Source organism: Camelus ferus, chromosome 1, assembly GCF_009834535.1.
Source record: "Camelus ferus isolate YT-003-E chromosome 1, BCGSAC_Cfer_1.0, whole genome shotgun sequence".
Taxonomy (NCBI): domain Eukaryota; kingdom Metazoa; phylum Chordata; class Mammalia; order Artiodactyla; family Camelidae; genus Camelus; species Camelus ferus.
Genome location: NC_045696.1, coordinates 41,773,823 through 41,797,023, shown reverse-complemented (window position 1 = coordinate 41,797,023; position 23,201 = coordinate 41,773,823). Strand labels below are relative to the sequence as shown.

At 35.2% G+C, this 23,201-nt stretch overlaps 1 protein-coding gene across 7 annotated transcripts in view; it reads left to right on the top strand.

Moving 5' to 3' along the window:
* SENP7 (SUMO specific peptidase 7) overlaps nt 1–23,201 on the top strand; it is a 128,000-nt gene that overhangs the window by 55,011 nt on the left and 49,788 nt on the right. For 4 of the 7 annotated variants that reach the window (XM_032477956.1, XM_014562426.2, XM_032477950.1 and 1 more), the window contains 2 exons: nt 15,365–15,562; nt 22,295–22,489. The exons of 1 other annotated variant lie outside the window; for it this stretch is intronic. In XM_032477956.1, the coding sequence (XP_032333847.1) occupies nt 15,365–15,562; nt 22,295–22,489 (393 nt within the window). The remainder of the gene's footprint in view (nt 1–15,364; nt 15,563–22,294; nt 22,490–23,201) is intronic. 2 more of the 7 variants (XM_032477965.1, XM_032477957.1) reach the window with 2 other exon arrangements.

Sequence of the window (23,201 nt, the reverse complement as noted above, 5' to 3'; positions counted from 1 at the left end):
TTTGGCTATTGTATATAGTGCTGCTATGAACACTGGGGTGCATGTATCTTTTTGAATTAGAGTTCCCTCCAGATATATGCCCAGGAGTGGGATTGCTGGTTCATAGGTAAGTCTATTTTTAGTAAAAAAAATTTCCTATTTTTTTTTCCTGTTACATAAGTAAAGTGGGATGGGAAACTTAAGAAACATAGATAAATAGCAAAGGAATCAAATCACCTCCAGGTAAATATAGTGATTGAATATATATATCTTTGTTCTCTTTCCTATTCCTATGGATCTTTTCTGTTTTTTATGCCCTTACTTAGGGTCCTGATAGCTATCACTACAATATTTTCCAAGGATTGTTTTTGTGATAAACCTTGTGGTTTATCACCTAGTCAAAGTTTTCTGGAGGTAGGGGTGGTAGGTACAAAGAAAGAAAGGAGCAAAGGCAAAATAAGCAAGGGGAAAACTCAAGACCTTCTATCATGTTTATTTTTATCTTTTACATAGTGATGTCACATCCATGAAGAATAGGTAGGAAACAACAAAAAGTGACATTTAGAGAATAAGAAAAAGGTCTTGGGAATTATAAATGTGGTAGCAGCAATAAGAAATTTCAATAAAGATGAAGCTAAATTATTTTCCTGGAAAATAGAATAAATAAATACAGTAGGAAGGAAAAGATAAGGAAAGTAGAGAATCAAACTAGATAGCACATCTAAATAATAGGAATACCACATAGACCAGAGAAAATAGAGGAAGAATTTATCAAGGAAATACTTTGAATATCTGAAGAATACATTTTCATACTAAAAAGGCTTTATGAATGCCTAGCACTATGAATGAAGAGGAAAAAAGGAGAAAGAAAAACTCTAATCAAGGCACATCATCATTAGATTTCAGTATAGAAGAGATAAAAAAAAGATCTGAACAGTTTCCAGAGACCAAAAAGAAAAACAAAGAAAACCCCGTTATATAAGGATCAGGCATTGTAATGCCATTTAAACTTTTAGGAGCCACTGAAAGGTATTTCTTCAAAGCAATGTCTTCAAAATTCAAAGATAATATTGTTTCCAGCCCATTGTTCCAAACTGAACTCATCAAGTGTGAGAGTAGAATAGACATTTTTAGACATAAAGGTTCTCAGAAAAAAATCACCTGCCATATACTCTTTCTTAGGAAACTCTTTTATGATATGCTTCACTAAAATGAGAGTGTAAGAGGGCAGACTTTCTTTGTAGAGGAACAGGTAGTAAATAATATAGGCTTTACAGGCCACATAGCAGTGTCTATCCCATATTCTTCTCTTTCTGGAACTGATAGGCCACCTGATGTTTCAGCTTTATTGAGGAGAATTCTGTATCTTTTGTCTGTGATTTTCAGTGGTATTACATGGAAAAGAAGTTAAAGTCAGTGTATAAAAGTTAGGTAATTATTAACTCCTAGAAAAACAACATTGTACGAAAAGGAAATGTAACTGCAGTGGCTAGGTGGTTCAGCTTTGAAGAATATTCATGTAAAAATTAACACTGTGGATTTAGACATCATTTTTTAAGATTGAAGTATAGTTGATGTACAATATTATATAAATTACAGGTGTACAGTACAGTGATTCATAATTTTTAAGGATTATACTCCATTTGTAGTTATTGTAAAATATTGACTATATTAAACATAATTTTTGATGTTAAGTGTATTGGGAGATCATTGGCAGGAAGGGGTGTGATGGAGAGACAGTCCTTTGGGAAAGACCCCCAGTGTTCTCCTCACTTGTTGTAATTCATAAATCCTTCTGCTCTCACACACAGAAAAAGCTTGGAACAAAGAGTAAAAAATACTCATATTCTATCAGTAGATGTTGTTTAAAAGAAAAAAATTAGTGGTAGTAATTACTAGGAAAAATAATAGAAAGTTTTAAGAAATGGTTTTATTGGGGAGTAGAGTAGGATGGGAAAGTGGATTGCTTGAAGATGAATCCTGTAATAAGAATTTGTTATTTGTGTGAAGGAAATCACATAAACAGTCTGTCGGAAGACTCTATTTAGGGGACTTAATGAAGGTATTTTAGGCTAATATGAGCCTGAGAGTTATTTTCTCAGGGACATATCAGGGATTACTTAGTACTTTCTTCTATTTAAATTTTATAGCATGTAGCACTTTTAGGGGAGAGGAGTTAAAAAATCATAAAATAATAAAAAATAATAAACTAAAGCAGCATCTGGATTACAAGGGAGTAAAAACCCAAACTTTAATGATCTTTTTTTTCCCTGTGATATTCAGAGCAAGCATGTAGTTTTTGCATTAAGATGTATAAATACATTGTTTTCTTACACAAATGTTACTGAGGTACCACATCAAAGATGAGAGAACTTCCCCCGCAAAAGTAAAGTGACCCACAATTGAAAAATAATGGAACAATTGCAAGAAGGGAGAAAGGGACCATTGTAATAGGGAGAACAGTGTGATCACAAGATCTGCAAAAGGTAGCCAGAAAAGGACTTTTCTTACATTGGGAGGAGTAAACAAGGCTAGAAATAAGTAGGTTTGAGGAAGTAGGATGAGCAAGTGGTGAGGTTGCACAGTAGGTCAGAAAATGTTTTATCTTGAGGTTAGCCTATTCTAGGGAGTGGTTGTGTGCTGGTTTAGATTGATAGTTGGTCCAAAGTTCTTAGGCCTGGGCAAAGTAGAGACATTTAAAGTTTGATTAACAAGCAGTTTGTTCTTGTAGATCAGTGGAGACATGAAATTCAGCTGATCATGTATGAGGTTTAGGGGAGGAAAAAATTTCTGTATCAACTTAAGTTCAGTGTCTGAGCTGGCACATAAGTGAGAAAAAACAGATTAGCTTGAGAAAAAGTATATTAATATATTAACATGTGCATCACTCATATGTGGAAGAACGCAACTTGTCATGATATATTTTATTTATATCTGTATGTTGTTCTAAGTAAAGAAAAATAAAAATTTTTAAATAAATATTTTACTGTTCATCTTTATCTGTCTTCCAATTTATTGAGATATAATTGGCATAAAGTACTGTATAAGTTTAAAGCATACTGCAGAATGATTTGACTTACATACATCATGAAATAATTATCACTGTAAGTTTAGTGGACATCCATCATCTTCTATAGATAGAAAATTAAAGAAATAGAAAAAAAATTTTATTCTTGTGATAGAACTTATAAGACTTACTCTCTTTACAATTTTCATATATAACATACAGCAGTGTTAATTATATTTATCATGTTGTACGTTATACCCCTAGTACCTATTTATCTTATAACTAGAAGTTTGTACCTTTTGACCATTTTAATCCATTTTCTCCTCCCCCCATCCCCCTTTCCCTGGTAACCACAAACCCAATCTCTTTTTCAATGAGTTTGTTTGTTTGTTTGTTTTTGAAGTATAATTGACGTACAACACTATGTTAGTTTCTATTATATAATGTAGTAATTCAGTGGTGCTATACATTTCAAAATGATCACCAGGGTAAGTCTAGTTATGATATTTCACCAGACCTTTAAAGATATTACATGGTTATTGACTATATTCCCCACACTGTACACAGCTATGTATCTATATGTGATTTTTGTTTTGTGTATCCCTTAACTACTTACTGTGTATGTGGATGATTTTACTACTTTCGTCTTTTAATCTTCCTACTAGCTTTATAGTGGCTGCTTTTACTACCTTTACTGTATATTTGCCTTTACCAATGAGATTTTTCCTTTTCTAATTTTCATGTTTCTAGTTGTGATCTTTTCTTTTTCACTTAGAGAAGTCCCTTTAACATTTCTTGTAAAGCTGGTTTGGTGGTGCTGAACTTTTTTAGCTTTTGCTTGTCTGTAAAACTTGTGGTAATCTACTGTAGATTCCTTCTAGTGTATTTTTTTTTTTTGTATTTATAAGGATGTTTATTGCAGAAATATTTACAGTAGCATAAAAATTCAGAGGCTGATTAAATGTTCAATAATAGGAGGATGTAAATTGTTCTTCTACATTATAAAAATAAGTGTAACACATTTATATGAGATTTGTGATGAATTTTTACTGACATGGGGAAAGGCACACAATGTTAATGAAGAAAAAGCAGGATATCCTTGAAGTATAATCACAATTTAACTATCCTCTCCCACTCACACCCACTTACAGATAAAATTCCTGAAGAAGATGTACTAAAATCGTCTCTGGGTAGCAATATTATGGATTTTTTTTCTTCTATCCTGTTTATTCTTTTACCCCTGTATTTTCCCATTTTTTATTAATAGACTTAATTTTTTATAGCAGTTTCAGGTTTACAGCAGAATTGAACAGAAAATACAGAGTTCACCCATAGCCCCCTCTACCCACATATATACACTCCCCTACCCTCAACATTCCTCATCATTGTGGCATATTTGGTACAATTGATGAACCAACATGGACACATTATTATCAACCGAAGTCATAGTTTACATTAGGGTTTCGCTCTTGATGTTGTACATTCTGTGGGTTTTGACAAATGCATAATGACTATGTAGCCACCACTATAGTATCATACAGAATAATTTCATTGCCCTAAAAATCCCTTGTGCTCCATCTTTTAATTCCTCCCTCCCTCCCTCTCCCCAAACCCTTGGTAAACACGATATTTTTATTGTTTCTGTAGCTGTGCCTTTTCCAGAATGTTATTTGGTTGGAATTATACAGTTTGTAGCCTTTTCAGACTGGCTTCTTTCATTTAGTAATATGTCTTTTAAATTTCTTCCATGTATTTCATGGCTTGATAGCTCATTTCTTTTTTTTTTAACTGTGCATATATTTAATTTACATATATGTACTGTTCATTGTTTCTGAGAATGTTTAGAGCTTTAGTTTTTTAAACTTACATAGTTATCAAAGGAATAAAGCCAACCACAAAATAAGAATTAATTCAGAAAGATACATACACCCTGCTGCTAACAGCAACATTATTTATAATTGCCAAGATATGAAGCATCCAAGTGCACATCAGTAGTTGAATAGATAATGAAGACGCAGCATATATATATATAGAATGGAATACAACTCACCCATAAGAAAGAAGGGTATTTTGCCATTTGTGGCCTTTCATTTCCTTTTTTTTTCACTTTAAAAACCAGAATTTTGTAACTGGCATAAACATTTCCATTACATCAAAAACAACAAAGTACCCAGAAATAAACCTAACCAAGGAGGTTACCTATACTCCGAAAAGTGAAATGACACAAAGAACTGGAAAGATTTCTTGTGCTCTTGAATTGGAAGAATCAACACTATCAAAATGGCCACACTACCCAAAGCAATCCACAGATCCAGTGCAACCCCTGTCAAGATACTCATGACATTCCTCACAGAGCTAGAACAAACAGTTCCAAAGTTCACAAGGAACCACAAAAGACCCTGAGCAGCCAGAGTAACCTTTTGTAGGTCTTTTTTTTTTTTTTTTCTCTTTCTTCTTTTTATTCGCTTTCCTTACGGTTTGATGACTACAGAAGGTCCTTTAAAATTTGTTGTAAAGCTGGTTTGGTGGTGCTGAAATCTTTTGGCTTTTGTTTTATCTGTGAAGCTTTTGATTTTTTCCATCAAGTCTGAATAAGAGCCTTGCTGGATAGGGTATTCTTGGTTGTAGGTTTCCCCCTTGCATCACTTTAAATATATCATGCCACTCCCTTCTGGCCTGTAGAGTTTCTGCTGAAAAATCAGCTGATAACCTTATGGAAGTTCCCTTGATGTTATTTGTTGCTTTTCTCTTGCTAATTTTAATATTTTCTTCTTATCCTTAATTTTTGTCCAACTGATGACTACGTGCCTTGGTGTGTTCCTCTTTGGGTTGATCTTGTGTGATACTCACTGTGCTTCCTGGACTTGGGTGACTATTTCCTTTCCCAGATTGGGGAAGTTTTCAGTGATTATCTCTCCAAAATTTTTCTCAGGGCCCTCTCTCTTTCTCTTTCTGGGTCTCCTATAATGCAAATATTAGTGCGCTTCATGTTGTCCCAGAGTTCTCTTAAACTCCTCATTTCTTTTCATTGGTTTTTCTTCTTTCTCTTCTGCAGTAGTGATTTCCAGTAATCTGTCTTCTAGCTCACTGATCTGTTCTTCTGCCTCATTTAGTCTATTCTTGGTTCCTTCTAGTGTATTGTTCATTTCAGTGATTTTATCTTGTATTTTCCAACTCTTTGCTAAAAACTTCGTTCTGTGCATCTACACTTCTCTTGAGTTCTCTAAATATCTTTGCCATCATTACTTTAAACTTTTTCTCAGATAAATTGCCTATCTCCTCATCACTTATTTCTTCTTCTGGGATTTTATCTTGTGCCTTGGTCTGGAGATACTCCTTTGCTGCCTCATATCATCTATCTTTCTATGTGTTTGTGGATTCCTTCCACAGGCTTTGGGATTATTGTGTTCTTATTTCTAGTATTTTCCCCTGGTGGATGAGGCTGGACTAGAGGCTTATGCAGGTTTCCTGGCAGGAGGAGGCAATGCCTGCCCACTGCTGGGTGAAGCTTGGTCCTGGACCTCTGGTGGGTAGGGCTATGTGTAGAGGCCTTTGTGGCTTAGGAAGTCTGCTGTTGGGTGGGGCTGTGTTCCCACCCTGTATGTTGTTTGGCCTGAGGCTTCTCTACAGGCTGTTGGGTGGGGCTGGATCTTGGTGCTAATGATCTAATCAAGACATCAGCCTCCAGGAAAGCTCACGTAGATGAACATTCCCAGAATGTCTGCCACCAGCTTTTATGTCCCCTGGGTGAGCTGCAGCCATCCCTGTGTCCCCAGGAGACCCTCCAAATCCAGCAGGCAGGCCTGGCTCAGGTTTCTATGAAATGACTGCCTCTGCCCTTGAACCTGGCGCACACGAGTTTCCATGTACGCTTCCCAAGCGAATGAAGTCTCTGTTTCCCCCAGTCCTGTGGGGCTACCGGAGCCAAGCCTTGCTGGTCTTCAAAACCAGATGTCCTGGGGTCTCCTTTTCTTCCCAATGTAGGAACCCTGGGCTGGGGAGCCTGACATGGGGCTTAGAGCTCTCACTCCTGTGGGAGGGCTTCTGCTACTTAACTATTCTTGTGGGTTGCCCACCCCGGGAGTATGGGGCCCAATTATATCATGAGCTCGCCCCTCCTACCATCCTGTTGTGGTTCCTTCTTTATGTTTCCAGTTGCAGAAGCTCTTTTTTGCTAGATTCCAGCATTTTTTTCAATGGTTGTTTATCATTCAGCTGTGGTTTCATTGTAGTCGTGAGGAGAGGCGAGCTCTTGGTTCTAATACTGCTATCTTGACCTGAAATCCTTAGCTATCTTGATTGTGATGGTGGTTTCATAAGTGTATACATCTATCAAAATTCATCAAATTGTACATCTGAAATAGGTGTAGTTCACTGTACAGGAATTATACCATAATAAAGGTGTTAAAAAAAAAGTAAATAAAAGCAACTTTCCTTTTTGTTACCAAGGCTGTTGCCCCCAGGATCAAACCCCTGCCCCTCCCTCCAATAGAAACAAATTACTCTTATCTGAGTCTCAGGAGACAGCTGTAAAGAGAAGAAACAAGAACTGGTTAGAACCTGCAAAGCCTAAGATGGCAGAGGATTTGACTTCCAGTAGACTTTGAGCCTCATTGTAATGCATTGGGATGTTAAATGGCACACCCACCAACACCATGACAGTTGATGATTGCCATGGCAACAACTAGGAAAGCCCATACAAAGATGGAAAAGAAAGGTTAATGGGCTCCAGCACAGCTGGAATGAGGACATGATGGTGGAAGCCTCCCTTACAAGTTCAAGTGGCCATACCTGGGCCAGAGCTGTCTCAACTGGCAGTCTTGGCTGATGGCTTCCCACTCCAGTACATTTCTCTTCTTTTAACCACTCGAGCACTTTCTTTCCTTTTCCTCTTTCAAGACATAAAGCAGCTTTTCATTTTGCCCCTCTGCTTCCACTGCGAATTCTTTCATAGCCAGCAGCAAGGACCCACTCTTTAGTGGACCTCCTAATTTAGGAGTCTCACTATCTGCTAACACTTCTGCCGCATGAATACACAGTGAGAAGCAGGCTCTCACCACACACCAAATCTGCCAGTGCCTTGATCTTGGACTCCCCACCCTCTGGATCTGTAAGAAATATATGTTTGTTGTTTAGCCAGTCAGCCTATAGTATTTTTGTCACAGCAGCCCTAGTGGTCTAAGACAGTATTGGTGCCGATAGATGCAACCAGTGTTCCAGGTTCTTGTCCCATCCCAGAAAGAATTCAGAGACAAGACTTAGAGGTTAAAAAGGTACAGTGAGGATTACGTTAAAGGATGGATAGTACACTCTCAGGGGAGAGCAGGCAGGCTCAGGTGAGTGGCTGCCCTGAGTTTCTTTGGCAAGTTAGTTACATAGGGTGTAAAAATGAGTGGGTGGAATATTCATTGGGGAGGGAAGGGTTTGGGGTCGTATTCCCTGATTATCATCCCAGCTCCACCTTCCCAAAGGGAGGAGGGATTTTTGTCCTTATTTAGTCTGGATCGGAAGTGTCATGGCGTCAGTGTATGATGGGTACTTCTGATCTGCAAGGCTAATTTTATTGAAATGAGGGCATAATGAGTAAAAGGTTACATTCGGACACTGGAAATTCCTGCCTTTTCTGACCTTTCTTTGCTGGTCTCCAGGCCAAAAGGTGTGGCCCCTTATCAGCCCAAAGATTCCAAGCTTTTCTTTCTCTGCCCAGGGATCCCTGCTGCTCACATGATGTGTGGTTTCCTGCATTTGGCCTGTGCCCCTCCTTTCTGCCCAATTCCTGCCATTTGGACTGTGTCCGCCTTTCTCTGCTCATATCTAGCTATTTGCCTGCTCTAACAGTATGAAAGAGGAATAGGGCAGAGGCACACAATTTATTCTGTTAACTGTGTGGATTATGGATTAAAATTATTCAGTCAACTAGCTGGTTTATGTAGTACCTCAAAGTCCAAAGCAATGTGTTAAGTACTAGTGTTTTAATGTCAAAGAATTAACTGAAGTACCTTTCTCGTTCAAAAGATACTTGCTCTAAGGCATTTAGGTAGTTGCCGTGTAACAAATTCTTATACTGGAATGGTGGTGTTCAGTGCAGACTGCAGTAATGATTATTCTTTAGAGCCCCTGAGATTATTCTAACTAATGAATTTTTCAATCCAAATTTTAGCAAAAGTGTACCTATATAAATTAAATGGATAAAAATGTTACTCATTTAATTCTTTGTAATTTGGCTTTGAAGAGAAAAACAAAGTAGATTCATTTTCTTAAGGTAATAAATATTTTTGCATATTTTAATAACTTTTAAAATGACCTTTATTCATGTATAATTTACATACAATAAAATACACACATTTTATGTTTATATGTATATATTTTGATGAGTTTTAACAAATTTGTATGCTTATGGTACTACCACCACCACCGTCTGTGAACACCGATTCCCCAAAGACTTCCTGTGTGCCCTCTTCCACTAATCCCCTTACCCACTCACCTCCAACTTCAGACAGTCACTGACCTGCTTTCTGTTAGCATAGATTAGGTTTGTCTTTCTAGAGTTGCAAATATATTAGAACACAGTATGTATATTATTTTGTGTCTGGTTTATTTCATGAACATAATGTTTTGGAGATCTGTCTGTATTGCTGGATGTTATCAGTAGTTCATTTCTTTTTATTGCTGAGTAGTATTCCATTCTATGAAAATGCTATATTTTATCTGTTGTAGAGGAATAACTTTTCCTCTACCCTCTTAGATTCTGTGGTTAGGCCTAAGAATTAAACTGACAGAAGGCAGATTAACAGGAAAAAACACACAAATGTTGTTTAATATTTTAATGTGCACATGGGAGCTCTTAGAGGAAAAATGATGGCCTGAAGATGTGGTTAGGACTGAGAGCTTATATATCTTTTTAACAAAGAGCAGTACATTTGTGGGGAAGTGACAAGATGAAAAACAAGGATTTATGTTTCTAGGTGGGTTAAATCGTGGGAAATGACTAGAATACATGGGGGAAATTGATGGAAGATTTATTTCAGTAGGTTTGTTTGTGCTGATCCATTTTGACATTGACTCCCAGTCTCCAGTGATAGGAGTGTCTTCCAGGTACAGAGAGGGCACCATTCTCATGGGAAATTTTTATGACCCACTTTCCAGCAGAAAAGGGGAGGTCAGAGTCTTTCCTGCAACTGTTGTTTCTCAAGTGTCTTCAGCTCAAAATAATCAACATGCCAAAGTGGCATATTTTGGGATGACATGTTCTTTTCCCCTCATATCCATGTGGCTGTTGATGGACATTTGGGTTATTTCCAGTTTTGAGCTACTGTGCGTAAAGCTGCTGTGAATATTCATGTACAAGTGCCTGTGTGGACATGTTTTCATTTCTTTTGGTTAAATACCTAGGAGATGGGTTGCTGGGTCATTGAAAGTGTATTTTCAACTTTGTAAGAAACTGCCAAATGTTTTCCAAAAGTAATTGTGCCATTTTACCTTACCACCAGCAGTGTAGGAGAGTTTTACTTCCTCCACACTTCTGCCAGTACTTGTATGGTCAGTTTCTTATCACCATCCATTGTAATGGATGTGTAGTAGTATCTTTTTGAGGTTTTAATTGCATTTCCGTGATGAACGATGATGTTGAGCATCTTTTCATGTGCTTTTGTATCTTCTCTAAAGTGTGTGTGGTAATCTTTTGCTGCCTTCCCCCTGTTTTTGAAAAGACAAGAAACTTTTTTTAAAGACCAGAACGATAAGGTGCATGTTGTCCGTTCGTATATCTTTTTTATGAAGTGTTCAAATATTTTGTCCACATAGAGGAGAGAAAAAAGCCTCTACTCTCTTAGATTCCTTGGCTGGGGCCCTGCAAATCTGACAGACAAAATACAGATTAATAAAAGAAAAACAAACACAGTCTATTAATAAATGCAGTGTGCATATACGTAGGAGAAATTCTGTGATGAGTAACTCAAAGAAGTGGTTACAACTTGGGCTTATATAGTGTGTTAATGAAGAATAATAAATTTCTAGCAAAGTGAGAAGACAAAAGAAAAAGGATTGCCATTCCAAGGATGGCAAACTGGGAAAAGTACATATACGAGGGAAACTAACAGAAGATAGTCTGTTTAGTGAGGCTTGTTATGTAGATTCCATTCCTAGGCTGATAAGAGTCTCTGGTGATGAGTAGTCAAAACCTATTTTTAGACAAGCAGTGGGTGGATAGAGAGCCTTTTTGGCATCTGCTCTCAGTTGTGTTCACTTCAAAATAATCCTTGTGCCACAATAACATATTTTGAGGTAGCATATTCTGATTTCCTACACGCATTTCTCTGAAGGACAAGAAATACTCTCCAGAGTATTTCTCCAGAGAACCCAAATTGACTTTCTCACTTAGAGCCACACTATTAGAATTATCAGTAAGATCACAGTGGTGATTCTTATTTGGTCTGGGTGGATAGAAAAATGGCTTTTTTCAACATTGGATATTTTCATATTTAAAATTATTAAAATTACCAGTGGGATAATACTTTCCTTAAATAATTTAGCAAATTACTAATAATCTCATTAGACAAGAAGTATGCCTTATATCTTTAAGATTTTAGAAGGATTTTCATTTGAATCACTTAGAATTTTAAGTTGTACAGTTGTAAACATATAGTTATGAAAGAATAGTCCTGAATGTAAAAAAAATTCCATTTCACTAATCGATAGTTTTGGCTTGGTAAACCTATTTACCATTTTAAAAATTACTTAGTTGACATTTCTCTTTATATAAATAGTACTTGCTTAGTATAGAAAACAGAAATAAAGACAAGTAGAAAACAGAAAACACAGGTTTTTAAAAAATTTAAAGTAGAAGATTTTAAGAGATAAGTAACATTCCATTAAGTGGCTTTATCATGGTCTACTTAATGATTCTGCTATTGCTAGGAATTTAAAGTTGTTTTTAGTTTGTTGCTTGTGTAAAAAACTGTGATGAATATCTTCATGTATAACTTCTTTTCCTCTGTGTTTCATAGTTTTCTTGGTACAGGATTCCAGGCATGGGATGATTTTGTTAAGAGCGTAACAAACACTCATATATCCTTCATCTGGATTCACCAGTTATTAACATTTTCGCACATTTGCCTCCTCTCAGTCTGTTTTCATACATGTGTATAAGTGCATATCACATATATACCTACACATACACATTTTTTTCACAACCATCTGAAAGTTAGAGACAATGTGGCACTTCACCTCTAAATACTTTAGCTTGCACTTCTTGGGAACCAGGAAATTCTCTTACATAAATAACCATAATAAATTATGAAGAACATTTGTAATTTCATATTATCAACTAATATAAACTCTAGAATCACAATTCCCTATGTGTCTCCAAAATGTCTTTTATTTATTTATTTTGAAATCTAGGATCACATTGATGTTCATGCATTATGTATTTTGGCTATTATGTCTCATTAGTCTCTTAATCTTAGAATAGCTCTGCCTGCCCTCTGACCCCCACCCCTTTTTTTTTAAACCATGACATTGACTTTTTTGAAGAGTTCAGGCCAGTTGTCTTGTAGAATGTCCTACATTCTAGATTTTTATGATTGTCTGGATTTGGCCCATGAGTAGTTTCATATTACATTTTTGGCAAGACTAACTCATGGCTGATGTGATTTGCTTATTGTATCATATCAGGGAATACATAATGTCTGCTTGTCCCACTGTTGGTGGCCCTACATTTGGTCACTTGGTTAAGGTGGTAGCTGCCAAATCTTTCATTATAAAGATGTTTTTTACTCATTATAATTGACTGTACTTCAATTAAAAAATGTTTTTTTCTTTTGTAATTAATAATCACTTGTGAACCTAATTATTTGCATTGTGCTGACACTAAAGTGGCTGAGCAGTGAAGGGGAAAAAAATCACAAAACAGAGTCTGTTTGTGGCATTATAAATTCATGATTATTAATCTCACTGGATTCCTAAACTGCATGATAATCGTACTGTGTTTCTCTAGTCAGCTTGAGTTCCCCCTCTCCGTAGTGATGATTCGAAGCCTCTTCTTTTCTCAAGCCTGTGTTCCTTTACCTTTCTTATCACTTTGAAAAGATGATCTTGGTTCCTGAAAGAAGGAAAGGGGCTCCTCTTCTCCCGTCAGAAACCAGCCTTGTGGAACAATGAATGCTAGTAGCAGCAGAGTTGATAGTGTATGGTTCTGGATCTCTTTCACTACTCACCCATTTTACTGTGGGCTTAAGTTATTAATCTTTCTATCTTGGTCTTCTCGATTGCAGAGGAATAATAATTACCATTGTATCTCATAGAGTAGTTGTGAGGATTAAATGAAGTAAATCATTGTAAAATCCTTAGCATAGTGCCCAGTATATGTGTATAATCAATAAATATTAGCTCTTTTTATGCCATTTGCTAGGAAACTTCCTTATAATGTCAATTATTCTCTTTTGTATCTTCAACCTCTTTTACTCTTTTGACCCCTTCCCACAAGCAATTAAACTTATACAGATGTTTAATTTCTTAAGCTAACTAACAAACCAATAACTAATAAAAACCATTTTCTGCATCTCACATTTATCTTCAGCTCTTGTCCTATATACGCCTTTCATAGCCATATATCAACTCCCTTCATTTGCTATATCCCTTTTCATCTTCCCCATTTCTGCTCCCACCATTCCACTAAACTATGCCTAAGTCAGCATTACCTCTCTGAATTCATTATTGCTGTTTTCTCTGAGTACTTTCTCTATTCATTATAAAAGTCATCTTTTAAAAATGCAGCTCTGATCTCATCATTCTGTTTTTAAAGCTAGGGGATTGTTGCTGTTGTTGTTGGCATAAAGTCTCAAATCCTTAATACAGTCCACAGGGTCTTACCTAACTGCCCATCCTTAGCTTACATACATTTCCTCTTCACTCTGAGCACTAGAGCCAGGTAAGTCCTTTGATTTCTTTGAATAAACTTTATTTATATCTGAGCATTTGCATTTTGTTCCCTTTTTTGAACCACTCTCCATTTTCCACTTGTTTCCTTTGGATCGTGTCTGTCCTTTGAGGTTTCAGCTTAAAGGTCATATTCTCAGTAGACCCGTCCCTGACCTGGTTCAGAAGAAATGCAGCTTCTGTAGTTTTCACTCATATTGCTCATCATAATTGTAATTAAACAACTAATTGGGTGATTCTTCTCTGGAATGTAAGCTCCAAGAAGACAGGAACTGTGACTGTTTTGTTTGTTGCTAAACCTCCAGATTCTACTAGTACAGTTGTTTTGCTAGAAGGTGTTTGGTAAGTATTTGTTGAATGAAGAATGAGTTACTATTATTCATAATTAGAAATGTCATTCACCTCTTTATTCTTTAATGATTATTCTAAAACCTATAGATTAAACTTTTTTTAACTTAAAATATTTAGAGTTTCAATGCATTCTATGGAGGCTCCCCTGAAGACTTGTATCCCTCTTTCCGGTGATCTGAAGATATAGCCCCAAGTGGCTGTTGCAAACAATTGATTTCTTTGAGACCTGTTTTATCTTAAAAATACATGAGCACTTTGCTTTCTGTTTCTTAATATTCTTACATTTGGTAAACAAACAATGCCTAAAACTAGTACTAGGGAGTAGAATAGACACTCTTCTGATTAAACATTTCCAATTCTTTCAGCCATTCCTCATTTGACATTGTTTCACATCCACTTGGTAACCTGTTCACAGTACTGCAAAAAGTATATTTCATGGTTCCAGAACTGAACACAGTTCTTCAAGTAATATCAATACAAAGATGTATTGAATGAGTAATGGGTAAAATGTAATGAGGCAAAAAAGCTGGAAGTGCTTGGATTTGTCAGTTTCACTTTTTGAAATTGGTATAGGTATAGTGTTTTAAATTAACTTGTTTTTAGAAATAAGGTGAAATTAAGTGTATCTTAACACTATATAGGTTTAAGACTGTAGATGATGTACTGTTACACCCTTAGTTTTAATTATGTTTTCCAAATCAACAAATGCTAAAACAAAACCACATTTTTAGTGTAGGAAAGTGGTTGCCTTTGTGATGCAATGTGCAGATGTGTTTTGTTCCATTAATAGTGTGAATAGGTACAGATGGGTTACCAGAAATCCAACAGCTATACGTGTGCATGACCATAGTTGCAGTATACCACACAGAATTCTAAAGAAAATCCAATTTAAGTGAAATAGGGTTTACTTTTTAATGTATATTTGAGAATGGTTAGGCAAATTTTTTCTTATAATATTTACTACTCTGGTTAATTGCTGGAAGAACTGAAATTTAGATTTCCTGTAGGTTTTCATTTGTTACAGTTTGTGATGAATTCATGTATTAAACAATGTTTAGTACTGTGTGTATTAATTATTTATGTGTGTAACAGGCAACTCAAAGTTATGTTGACGAATGTCCTATGGACGGATTTAGGACGAAAATTCAGAAAGACCCTACCTAGAAACGATGCTAATTTATGTGATGCCAACAAGGTGCAATCAGACTCATTGCCTTCGACATCTGTTGAGAGCCTAGAGACATGTCAAAAATTAGAACCTCTTCACCAAAGCCTTAATTTGTCTGAAAGGTATGTTGTTCAGTATTGATTTTGTTCAACTTACCGCATTTGAAATGAGTCCCAGAGTCTTAAAAATAAAATTGTTGGAAATCATCTATAAGAAAATCTGTATACACAGGTGTGACCCACTCAAATCTTAAAGCTGACAATCTTAATTTTTTAAAAAGTTAATGATAGTTCTGCACTTCATTGAATAGACTAATATAGAATTATTTCCATAAAAGCAAGTATCCTTAGTACATTTAACTTTATAATTGGTTCATGTATATGTATTTTTAAGATTCATTTATGATATAAAATGAAGAACTAGATATAGATGGATAGGTAAGGACCTAGAATAAATATTAGTTGAAAGTTATGTAAAAGATGCAGAAAATAAAAAAAGGTATGGATATCTATAGATCTTTTTAGTTTTCTGCATTTTTAACATACCTTTTAAATATCATTTAATCTACATCCTTACCACTTTTGACTTTGTGAGCTTTCTTGTATTTTACATGCATTTTTAAAAGAAGGAGATGATATTGAAATACTACCCCAGATTTTTAATAATAAATATACAGTTTAATTTTGAAAACTAACAAGACTAGTTTTGTTTTGTTTTGTATTTTTTAAAAAGAATTGTATACGAAGTTTGGAGCTGAAACTTAGGAATTAGCTTTGGGAATTTGTGATCTGTAACATAATATTTTTAGTGTATTTCCATTTATAATTTTAACCCTTTAATGAATATTTTTTAGAGAGAGGTACTTCGCTTTCAATTAGAATAACCTGTCATTAGCGAGACAGCTCTTTGGTTATATAGTCTGTAATCTGGTTGAGAGTCTGTAAGTGCTTTAAGCCAAGATCCAGATAAAAATCACTAAATTTCAACACTGTTATTTAAAATAAAAATAGAACTCTGTCAGAACATCTGAACATAGTATAATACATTAATTTTAAAAAAGGACACTTCGTTTAGAAAAGACAAAACCATGAAAAGCTATGTAACAAGAATTTCTGTACTAGATCATCCTGATGTAAATATGACTTTCTAAAGCACCCAAAATCTTAGAGTCAGACAGTTTAGCTTCAGTAATTTATGAAGCATTTTGCTGTCATTGTTCTGGATTCCAGCATTTTTCCTCCTTAGTACAGGTGAACCTATTCCTTACCGTGCTGATGAATCTAAATAAGGGGGCTGCTGAAAGGAATGAACCTTCCAATCCCTTTGGACTCTTTTGAAAAGAAGCTTCAACTCTTCCAAATAGCATCAGTCCCCTCATCCCATTCTGTCCTTTTTCAATTAGAACAGCATGTTTATAATAGTGTCATGTTATATTCTCTCAGAAGAATAGTTTTTCTTACCAGAAATTGTTAGCAGCTAAATTATGTGTTCGTGTAATTTAAATATAATGTGAAGTAAAGAGTCCCTAAAGGATTCTAATTTGGTTTTTACTCTGTGTGTGTGTGTTTTCTGTTTACTTCCGGGGGTGAACTACCAGTTAGTCCAGATCTTTTTCCTCAGCTCCAGGTATCTTAAATTTAACTTGTTCCTATTCCCATATCTCCTCCCTGTCTGAATATATGACTTCTCTACACTTAGTTCTTAAAATTAGAAGTTGGAAATTGTCCTTGTTCCTCATTTTTCTTACCCTTCATATACTATGATTTGTCATGTCTAGTTATTTTTACTTCCTAAATCTGTCTTGAAATGATCATCATCTTTATTGCCACTACCTCAGTTCAAGCCCTATCAGTTTTGTGCCTTTGTTACTATGATCATAGTTTAATTTGGCTTCCTGTACATAGTCTTTTTCTTCTTGGTTGTTTCCCTGTATTGTTGCCAAAGTATTATTTGTAAAAGACAGATATTACTTGTCACTATCTAGTTTAACATCTTTCTGTGGCTCCACATACACTTCAGGATAAAGTTCAAACTCCTTAGCTTGGCATACAGGGTCCTTGATGGTCTCACCTCTAACTTTATGTCTGTCCACCCCTCCACATTCATGCTGTACTTCAGACTTAGGGAACTATTGATGGTTCACTGAATGTATAATGCTATTTTATACCTCTGAGCTCATGCTGCTTGTTCTCTTATCTTGCAAAGAGTCTCCTTTTCCCTTTTACTGACTTGTACTGGTCTTTAGCATCAAGTTCGTATTCTGTCTTCTTGGGAAGCCTGCCTTTAATTCCGCCTCCCACATCTGCATTTGATCCATTTCTTCATCTTGCTAAGCAGCCTCTTCATGTATCATAGCACTCATCACACTATATTGTGATTTTTAGTTTCTCTGCCTCCCTGGCAACAAGCCTCGTGAGGGCAGGGACTTCATACTATTATTTTTTCACTATTATTAGTACGTAGCACAGTACTGGGCACATACTAAATGCTCAATAAATGTTTGCAGAATACAAGAAAGAAATTGCTTCTCAGCGGAGTTATATCTCCAGTCTTTTTGATTGAAATGTATTTTTCTCCAATAGAACCAATTATCTGCTCTGTAATTTTGGAGACAGCCAGGAAAAGAGATAATACAAACTTCAAAAAAGACAACTGGAGAACTGTTTAGGGCGTAGCTTTAGACAGATGTTTTCTGTGTGGGACTCGCTGTCTGGAATAGGAGACTTAGGTTTTCTTCAGTCTTTGCTTAACTTCGAACATGACACTGTTTTATTTTCATTTTTACTTAGCTAGGACTTTATTATTTCAGAAAGATGAAGGGAGAAAAATTTAGTTTTGGTTTTTAATTTTAACTTACAGTTTAGCTATTGAGTAAACAAACATTACTCATTTAGTCCCAGGAATGGCATTTTTTTAGAAATTTTATTTGCATTCTAGAATCTAAAGGTAGTGATCTAAGCATCTTGCCTTTTATATGAAGACAATTTAGCCTTTTAACTTCTGGATGAAATTGAGAAGAAAAACAGAAAATATATGATCCAGATCAACCTTGTTAAATAATGAAGGAAAGGGTCAAGAATTTTAGATATATCAAACTAGCAGTATGTGGAATGCACACATTTCTTTTTAAACAAGTAAATCATATTTAGTCTAGGTTTTATCACCATGTGTGGTTCACATCTATTTTCCTGGGAGAAAATTTCCAGATTTTTATAAACCTTAGTCAGCAGGCAAGAAAGAGCCTAGTGGGAGACACATACAAGGCTTTTGAGAAGGTTAACCATCTTTCTCCTGCTTTCATCAGTTGGCACCAGAGATTGTTAGAGATGTATTGAGGCAGTGTACCCATATTCCATTAAGAAAAAAGTTAGCTCCTGGTTCTTGGAATTTCCCTAAATGGTATAAGTATTATTCATGTTTTTCTTACATTTACATATGTTTAAAGTTTTAAAACATTACATATTCCAACTGTTGTGGTTGTATGACTTTCCAGATGTGATGGTATGACAACCACAGTATTCTTGTAGCTTAGAACTTCTCTAAGCCAGTAATGTTTTAACTGAGTGATAATTTATTCACCAAAAATATAGCTTAGTAAAAAAAAGCAAATTTAGAAAATCTGTGAAAGTTATTCAAAAATTAAAAATGTTTTTCTACATAGCTTGAGAAATTGATTTAGAAAGTAATATTTTGAATTATATCATCTAGGATAAGAATGGATTTATGGGAACCTTATTAAAATATCACAGCACAATTTTAGAACAGTATTTGTCTACATTACAGCAAAATAAAACTAAATTAGTATTGTAATTTTAAAATTTATTATATTATAGCTTTATTATCAGACCAGATAAAATTATTATCTTTTAATGAGGGTTTTCCATTTCTTTAAAAAAATTTGCTCTTGACATCAAGTTTATCTTAATAGCTCTTACCAGTTTTTCAAATTTTTCCCCTATTTATTGAATTATTTGAATCTTACATTTACCATGCTACCTTGTATAGGAAGGGAACTCAAAACTTATAACTGAGAAAATTAAGAATCAGAGAAAATAACCGTGCAGAGACATAATCAATTAATGGCATTACTTCTCAGGCCAGTATACTTTATGCTTCATCTCATGCATTACAAAATTTGTTTCTCATTTGGTTTAGCATATTATATCTTGAAGTATGATTTCACAATATTAATAAGTAAAGTTAAACAAACTATATTTTACTTACTGATACTGTTTGCATACTTGGGGAAAAAATTGGATGGACTGTGTGAAATGACAATTTTCAGTCCTTCCTTCCATGTGTGAGAGATGTAGTATACACCTTTATATATTTCTTGTGAAAATTCAGAATCTTTTGAAATGCTGGCTAGCCCTAGAATTTTCATGGCAGTGCTAATTTATAAGTTATACACCGAAAGACAGTTTAGGTATTACGAATTTAGTCATCACTTTATAGATTTATATTTTATAAAGCTGTCACACAAAGCTCTCTTTCCTCAAGGTACCTAAATTCTATAAACTGCAAATAGTTGATGAAAGATGCTTGGGCTATGGCATGTGTTATGAAGAGCTAGGAGTACTATGGGCATTGCTAACTGTTTAACTATGTACTTTTCTAGATATTTTCGTTAAGATTGCAGAGCATGATAAATTATGACAAGCACTATTGAAAAGATTGTTTATAAATTTGAGCAAGACTTCAATAATAGGAAAATTAAAGTGAACTTCCATTTATTGTGTACTTACTGTGTGCCAGGACTGGTGCTAACTGCTTTACATCAATTATTTCATCTAGTCTTAATAATTTTGTAAGGTAGATTTTATAATTCTCCCTGTCTTAGAGATGATGCTAGGAGGCATACATTATAGTAAGTAACTTACCTAAGGTTGTAGAATTATTAAGTGCTGAAATCAGAACCTAACCCTATGTTTGTCTCACTCCAGACTCCTTACTCTTAACCCCTGTGCCATACTGCTTTTCATTCTTCTGAACTTTAATTTTTTTTTCATAAGTACAGTAGGAATTGGACTTTATTACATATTTTACCTGATATCTAATTTATTAACCTTTACATATTCTACTTGGTCTTCAGTTTTTTCCCTGTGGCATTTGTTTACCTCTAATTGAAAGATATCCCATGGTAGACATGCTGAGATAGTTCTTCGAACCTTCTGGTAAATTCAGAGACCCTCTATGCCTCCTGTGCTTTAGAGATGTAGGTTCTGCTGCAGCTTGGTAGATAATCTTTTCCAGTGGTTTTTGGGTGAAGTTTGAAATTTTTCTCTTCTAGGCAAGACTTTCAGATTTTTTTTTTTTAGCTTAAAAGATCTCATTTATCCTCCAGGCTTCATTTTTGATATCTCTCCTTTTTCTTTCTTCAGAATCTAGGAGCAAAACAAAGCATAAAAGAATAGAATGATCATTTATTATTCAGAAGAGAATTCAATTGCTTCTATCCTTTGGCAATTTAGTATTGAGGATGCAGTGTAATGGAATAAAATTTAAAAAACAAAAAGATAACTAACCTAGGTTCTTCTACTAGGAAGAATTACTTATACTTGGGTAGCCATTTAACTTTTCTGAGGTTTGAATTCCTCATGTTTAAAATAAAGAGTAGACTAAATTATTTTAAAGTTCTCCCAGGATCTGAAATTCTACGCTGTTTGGAACATAGTGAAAAGAACATAGTGTCTCTATGTAGTGAAAATAAAGAGTACCTCTAAGTACCACAGCAGATGTAACAAAGTACAGGAAAGTTTACATTTTTTAACTTAAAAGTACTCTGGCCCTTTCTAAGTGGTATTGTCTCTCAGAAAAGGTCAGTAAAATGCTGCAAGTGATATGTTGGTAACAGTCATGGGGAACATCTGATAAAGAGGAGGCAGGAAAACTTAAAAGGTACATAAAAAGAACTAAAAAATTCACAGGTAATTTGGCTTGGGCCTGTCAATTCAGGGCCGAATAGTTGCCTTGAGGGCATCTTTGTAGTGTGGCAAAGTACATCAGTTGTTCATAATAACATCTCGCTAACCAGGAAAAGATTATACTACCCATTCTGTTTAAGAAGACACTAGGCTGGCAGGGAGGGTATAGCTCAGTAGCACAGTGCATGCATGAGGTCCTGGGTTCAATCCTTAGCACCTCCACTAAAGATAAATAAATAAATAACCAAACCTAATTACCCCCCACCCCAACGAGAAATTAAAAAAAAAAAAATACTAGGCTTACGTTAGTACTTTTGATTGAACCACACCAAATTAAAAAATTTTGGAGCTTTAAAAATACACTTTACTTTTCTAAGCATTTATTTTGTTGACCCTTTCCCTGATGCTATTAAAAAAGTTCATTATTACCATCAATGTATGTGCTGTTTCACTTAAGGCATCTGTCATTTACCATAATGCAATCTGAATGATATCTTTCTTGTCAGATGTAGCTTTGGTATTTACCAGTTACAAATATGTTATTATTTACCAGGGAATAAGAAGAATAAAGATTTTTTGAATTGGTTTGTAGTATCTGTTTTTAATAACTACTGGAAAAGAAAAAACATTTTTTTGAGAAAAATTGGGTAAAATTTTAAGCACCTTAATAGTGTCCATTAGTACAGTTAAAGCCATTATAGTGGTATATCAGTCTATACCAATTTATAAGATACAGCTACTTTCAGGAACAAAAAAAGAGTGTTTACCCAAAATTTTGAGTATTTATGGGTTGATTTTTCAGGGTGGTATAGTTCTAATAGCTTCCTTGGGCTAAAAGGAAAATGTTTGAAAAATTTAACTTCCTAGAATACATTTTTTTCCTTCCTGCAAATTTCAGAACAGTACAGTGTTTGTTATTTTGTGTGACAGGATACCCAGAGTTATATTGACGAATGTCCTGGGAACGGAGTTAGGAAGAAAATACATAAAGACCTCATCTGTAACTGAGGCCAGTTTGGGTGATACAGACAACTTGAAATCAGAGCAGCTTTCTTCACCATCTGATGGCAGCCTAGAATCTTGTCAAAATATAGATCCTCACAAGAGCTCCTTTTTATCGGAAAGGTATGTTTAGTGATAACTTTACTCAAAATAAATATTATGCTTACTCTCACGAGCCCTCCTCCATTCTTCCCCACAGATATGTTATTGCTAAATGTGAGGCAAACGTGCTCTGATAGCTAGTATAACTTTTCTCCACTGGTGGCTGGAATGACTATTGGAACCAACAGTCATTGGCTAATAATCAGTTTCGGAAAGTACCAATCACTCTACTTGTGTTTTGGGGAAATGGATGCAAACTCTCAATGAAAATTCAGTACCTATTTCAGTTTATTTATCTGGTATAATTGAAATTCATTCCCCTGACGTCTATCCGTTCCTCCTCCTCCTCCTTTGTCTTATCCATCCATCTGGCTGTCTGTCCGAATGCATTCCTCACAAAAATGATTTGAGATAGCTGAATTCTATTAACAATCGTGGCTTTCTCTGGCAATAAGAGAAATGGAAATCAGAAGTTGCTTTTGTTTTAAGCTCTAGGAGAATCTCATATGGGGGCTGTAAATAAGAAAAAAAAAAAAACTATGGTAAAAAGCTAAGGGATGTTAGTTAGTAGATAATACTAGATATTTTAACTTTCATTTACCATGAACTTCTCTTTTCTATTTTCTGTTCCCAGCCAGTACAATAAATAGCTTTGATCTGAATGAGAAATTATTTACCCAGTCTTAATTGTCCCTTCCCTCCCCCCAAAACCATCCAAAGGTAACTTCTGATT